The sequence below is a fragment of the Ailuropoda melanoleuca genome, chromosome 10 (assembly GCF_002007445.2).
Source record: "Ailuropoda melanoleuca isolate Jingjing chromosome 10, ASM200744v2, whole genome shotgun sequence".
NCBI lineage: Eukaryota > Metazoa > Chordata > Mammalia > Carnivora > Ursidae > Ailuropoda > Ailuropoda melanoleuca.
The window spans coordinates 65,259,904-65,265,903 of NC_048227.1; the positions used below are offsets into that span (position 1 = coordinate 65,259,904).

Below are 6,000 nucleotides of genomic sequence, written 5' to 3' on the forward strand. Positions count from 1 at the left end.
GTCTTCTCTCCATCCAGTATTCATCTATCCGTAGATATTTATTGCACCCCTAGTATAAACCGGGCGTGGTCCTGGTTGCTGACAATACAGCAGCAGAGAGCAGTACAGACCGATTCCCTGCCCTTGTGGAGCTTGTGGCCCATGTGTGTTTCTTAAACTGGACTCCATGCTCAGTCACACTTCTAGCACCCTAGAGTTAGGACCCTTCACTAGCCTTCTTCATGCTCATCTTGCCAGTTGGGGATCCTGTACCATCTGGCCTTTCAACTTTGTTCCTGGACTAGCTCCTGAAAAAGGTTAAGAAGCCATGTTGATGTGGCCTCACTGCCAAATCATGCTTCTTAACTTGAGCTGGGCCCTTAGGGACACTCACCATTGTATTTCATATATCTTACTGCGTTCTTGCTCCAAGACATTTATTAGTCACAAACAAAAACACCCCATACAAACAAACAAACAAACAAACCCAGCAAGGTAGTCCTCATGTATCCCCCTCTCACTTTACTAGCTTGTTTTTCTCGTATCTTATTGAGAAACTCTGGAACAAAAGCTGTGTCTCATTCTCTCTTGCACTTTAGAAGTTTCACTTGTCCTTGACTCCTTTCCCTGTCTGATGGATCAAGTACCTCTTCATATCCAGTAACTCACCACAAGCTCTCCGCTGATTCTGCTTCAGGAGTGTCTTTTCCACACATTTTCAACTCTTTCCTCCTAACTTGAAGGTTTTATCATTTGTTTCCCCGGGTGTCTGTGCTGGCTTCTCACATTGTCTGCCTGCTTCAGTCTCTTCCTCTTTTTGGTTCCCTTAGTCATCGCCCCTGAGGTGGCGTTCCTGAAACTCATGTTGAATCATGATACTTCTCTCCTTAAAATCTTTTGATGGTTCTGTGTTGCTTGGAGGAAAAGGTTGACCTACACTGTCCTTCAGTCTGCCCTTCATCTGTGATATCTCCAGATATTTTTCCTAAAGAATCTTGTGTTCCAGTGAGAACACAATCTTGTGTTCAGTCTTATTTTTTCTTTCTGCCTTTGTATATACTACTGCCTATAATTGCTTCATCCTGCCCCCTTTTCTTCTTGGTGGATTAAAATTCATTGTAAAGATATTTTAGACATCATCTGTTTCGGGAAGCCTTCCCTGTCTCTCCCAGAGACAGTGAGTTATTCTTTGGCCTGGACTTAGCAAAGGTGTGTTTTATTACTTAACTGCTCGTAGGCAAGAAGGAAGACTCATTCTCATTGAACTGAATGCCAGTGGGCTGGAGTCTGCCAGGAAAGGCAGATGAACAATTTTTGGTGATTTAAGAGGACTGTACTATCCCACTTTTATGTACTTCAAACACACTGAAGAGTAAAGATGTTTAATGCAAGGCCGAGGTATTCCTGTAGTGCTCAGATATTTGGAATTTGAGAAAGGCATACCGTTGGTTCTAAGGGGAACTAAGTGAGAGTGAAGACAAGTTATATCTGTCAGTTAAATAACAAGTATAGTTGAGCTTTAATGATGTCCGTATCTGCCATACTGGAAGAGAGAAACTCCTTGTTCGGGCCCCATGGCCAGTGATAATCAACTTTGTATAACCAGGATATAGCTTCGTCTTCAACTTACAGCATGCCACATCATAAATAATTCCTTCTAGGAAAGCTTTTTTTATAACTGGATTTTTTTTTTTTAACTGGAAGCATGAAGTTGCTCTTAAAATGTGTGTCCCTGCTGACCAATACAGATCATTATTGCTGTGATTGTTGCTATGATAGTAGTTCAGGATTTCATCCCTGGCACCTCACTTGCACATTTAGAGGTTTGTGTTTGGTGTTGCCATTGAGTTACGACTTTTACTCCCGAGTATGAGACTGAAGGTAAAATCTGTCGTCTCTTGCAGCTGGAAACAACGTGGAGGTAGATGAATCTCTGTTCCAGGAAATGGATGACCTGGACCTAGAGGATGACGGGGATGGTCCAGACTACACTCCTGCTGACCCAGAGAGTGATTTGACTGACTAACGGACCGGCCCCGTCTGCAGAGAGGCGTGACTGCCACAGCATCTGTGGCTGTGCCGAGGTGTTGAGTTTTCTTTCTTTTTTCTAAGAAAAAAATAATTTTCAGGAGAATATTCTTCTGATAGCTTTCATCATTGAACTTAATAAACTGACCTTAAAGTTTCAAATATAAAATGTTCAGTTCCTCTTATTGGTAGGAATAAGGTCATATATTGAAGGTCACTTAGTGTTAGAGAGAGACCCAGCCTGTAACACGAAGACTTAGAGATAGAGTGCAGCTGTGCACAGGTGGGGGTTCCTATACAAGGGATTGTAATAACTTGGAATTCCTGTGCTGGAGACAGCGATGACTTTTTGCTTCTGTGTGCTCTCATGAATATAAAATATTAGAAGACAGAGGTGAAGAGAATAGTAAACCTTCGGAATTCTAGCCTTTGGGCATGATAAATTTAAGTCTTTACAAAACCAGAAACCTAAATTATATTCAGGATTAAAGTGGACTTTAGTCTTACGGTGGTATTTGAATCAGCATCCTCTGTGCAGTTATTAGAAGGTGTGCACTCATCAGAAGGTGTGCACTCCTAGGCTTTTCTCAGTTTAGGTTATTAAACACTGACCTTAATCTGAATTTTAAAACTGTGAAATCTCATGCCAGTTGACATACGTTACTCCGTTGCATACTCCTTATTCTGTAGTTGTGAAATATATATATATTTGTGATGTTCCCTTACTCTTCTCATTTAACCAGTCTGAAAAGGTCTGAATTCTTGAGGTTGTACGCTGTCTGCAGGAGAACACTTATCCACATTACTGCACATATGAGACCTTTTCCGTAATAATTTGGAATGATTGACTTGGGGACTTCAGGTAGGAGAGCCAGGCTTCATGCAAATTATCCAGTCACTGCAGTTCTAGAGAATTGAATCTTAATCCTAATAGGAAATTACTTGTGCTATTGCAAATCACTGCCTCCTTTCAAAAATACACATGCTACGTATCCACAAGCACAAGCAGTATCAATCCCGTGCTTGTTTTTGGGGTTAGACACTCTGGCTAAAATCAAACCATTTAAGACAAAACTATCATTGAGGAATGTCATACTTTTTCGATAGCTTTGGTTCTGACCAATAAAAGGGAATACCAGTAGTGTTCAGCATTTCTCTCCAGAGACACGTCTAAAAGTTTCTTTTGTGTGAGAATTAACTTTTTGTAAGGAGCGGTCCTTTCTGAAGCTGATCACCAGATGCATTAAGAACTCAAGAGCAGTTTCATTAAGGGTAAGACAAGCAGCGATGAACAGTGTAGTGCTGAGCCGATGACGATTTGACCTTAGTGTCGAGAGTGATTCCACCTCCTCCTCACACACGATTTTGTTTTAAGGTTGAAGTTTTATACATTTTCTCTAGGTATTGGAGTGGATTCTACCTGTGTCATTTCAGAATGTAGGCAGAACCTAATGGTATGGAAATGAAGACAGAGACTTCGTTCTAGTGATATTCCCAAGTATTCTCATCCAGAGTAAATATTAATGTTAATGTTTCTTTTGTTTTCTGGGAGTTAACCGAAGACTCTGCTTCTCAAACTGAAGCACACATAATCCCAGGATGTGCAGAAGCATGACTGGTGGTATTTGAAGCAATAATTGGCCATCGCAGATTATCAGTTTTGCTCTTGGATTTGGGATCATTTTTGCTTTTGTTTCTCTACTTATGCTAAATTGTATAAAATATTATAAGATTAAAAACAAGTACAAGTTTGTGTATTCTTTGCTGTATCCCTGTGACAATGTCTGGCACTGATTAGGCATCTAATATTCATTGAAAGATTGTCATGCATTTTGAAGTTAAAACATGACAGTTGAACGTTCTGTTTGCCATCTGCAGCTTTGCATAATGCTTCTGGATTCTGCATTACTTCATACTCTTCTGCCAGCAGGGGTGCCTTAGGAAAAAGGTGGATAAATACTGATCTAAGGCGAGCACATCTAAAAGGTTACATGAACATTTCCTAGTGGAGGTAAGAGGAGTGAGAGGGACGGCTGACAGCTCTTCCGGAGGCACAGGATGAGTTCATGGATTGTACTGTCACAAACTCCGAAGATAGACGTGCCAAAAAGCAAAGCGTTGCATTCTTGGATTCCGGGAGAAAGGAGAGCGTAGGTTTTCAGCATTTATGTGCTAACGCATTGTTCGTGTTACAACACAAAGTAGGTAAACTACCTCAAGTGGCTCGCAGCGTCTGTCTTTCAGAGAACGTACGCATCAGGCAGCAAAGGTAGACGTTGTATGATATATTAAAGTGGGTCGCACACTTCAGAACTGTAGAGAGTAATTTTAGAGAGACCATTGAGATCTCGTGTGATAGGGAAAGGTTTTCACAAGTGCTACATGGGGTACGAGTCCATACAAATACATAAATGGGAACGACATTAGGTTCTTTGCTGCTTTAGGACCTGTGTCCGCGTAAGAGGCAGAATGCTGCCGAAAGGTACGTTATGAAGTTGATAGCCTTCTGTTTCATGTCACTGTTGTTGGGCAAAGGACTTGGAAAGAAAAGGGGTGAGGTAGGTTGGGAATGCACAGTTTAGTGCACCTTCCATTACTAAAAAATGGAAAAATGCTGGAAAAGGTTCAAGAATATTGTAAGGGATATCAAACCAAAATTTTAAATAACTGCCGTGCAGAGCCATTTTGGCACCTGAGGTAAAAGGAAAAATCAGTAATTACTTAAAATTTGGATACTTTATTTATTTTGGATTTTACATTAATCTTTATTTTTTTAAATACTGCATTAAATATTATTTATCTTAATAACTGAGTTTTTGGTGACTCCTTAAATTTTGCAACCAATATCGGCGCCTCACTCACCTTACCATAGTCCTTGATAGCTCCAAAAGGCTTTCAGGGTTCTCTGGTCTCCATCCTAAGAATATTGACCATGTGGAGGGGGCTCCCTTATGTGAGTGAAGATGCTCAGGAGACAAAGAGCATGAGCCATACCAGCTTCAAGCAGGTATTTAAGCTAAAGCAATTAAGGGCCTGGAAATTACTAGAGTATGGGCTATTGCCACATGCCTAAGACATCAAAAAATAGGGTATAGCTGGGCGCCTGGGTGGCTCAGTTGGTTAAATGTCTGCCTTTGGCTCAGGTCATTGGGATCAAGCCCTGCATCAGGCTCCCTGCTCAGTGGGGAATCTGTTTCTCCCTCTTTTTCTGCCCTTCCCCATCGCTTGTGTTCTCTCTCTCTCTCAAGTAAATAAAATCTTAAAAAAAAAAATGGGTTATAGCTTTGACCGTACCAATCCAAACATACTTAGGTGTGATACAATCTTTAGTAAAATGAATTACACTCCAGATTTGGTGGTATCTTTAATAGATTGATACTTGTGGAACTCACTCTGTCTAGTAAGTATGGGTCTCGAACATTTTCCACCTAGACTTTTGGGATAATATTTTTTAAAGAACATCCTGATACTTGACGTATCTTCTGACATTTTTGTTTTAAAGGTCAGACTGATTCATCTCTATTGTTTGGAATGGCCCTTAGCCATTAGGATCTGTTACCAAGAGTGTTTGTTTTAAAATGTAAATATTGATGCTAAGGCCCTTGAAAAATGACATTAAAGGAGAATCTTAGGCACATTCTCTAAGGTATGCGTTTGGTGTCCTTTATTTTTTGCTATTATCAAGTAATTTTCTTGGGTTTTATCTGAGACAAGAAGTGTCTTTGCGTCCATGTATTTTATGAAGGAAGGTTGAAATGTCTCCCTTCCTCACACAGGTGCTCAATTGGTAAAGAAACAGGACACTTTGAGCCAGTCGCAAAGAGCTTGAACAGACAGGGAAAAAGTGAAGGTTTAATGCTTAATACTTAATATTTTAGTTCACCACTGAAAGTTAATGCATGCATAGTATGAAAATATATTACTCTGGTGGAAAGAGTGAGAATTGAATTAATAGGCTCTTCTAATAACTGAGAGTTTGCACATCATTAACAT

General features: G+C 40.3%; 1 protein-coding gene across 2 annotated transcripts in view; it reads left to right on the plus strand.

Moving 5' to 3' along the window:
- RWDD1 (RWD domain containing 1) overlaps positions 1 to 5,652 on the plus strand; it is a 24,947-nt gene extending 19,295 nt beyond the window's left edge. For both annotated transcript variants that reach the window (XM_034669029.1, XM_002924094.4), the window contains one exon: positions 1,884 to 5,652. In XM_034669029.1, the coding sequence (XP_034524920.1) occupies positions 1,884 to 2,005 (122 nt within the window). In that variant the 3' untranslated portion in view covers positions 2,006 to 5,652. The remainder of the gene's footprint in view (positions 1 to 1,883) is intronic.
- Positions 5,653 to 6,000: the final 348 nt, after the last annotated feature.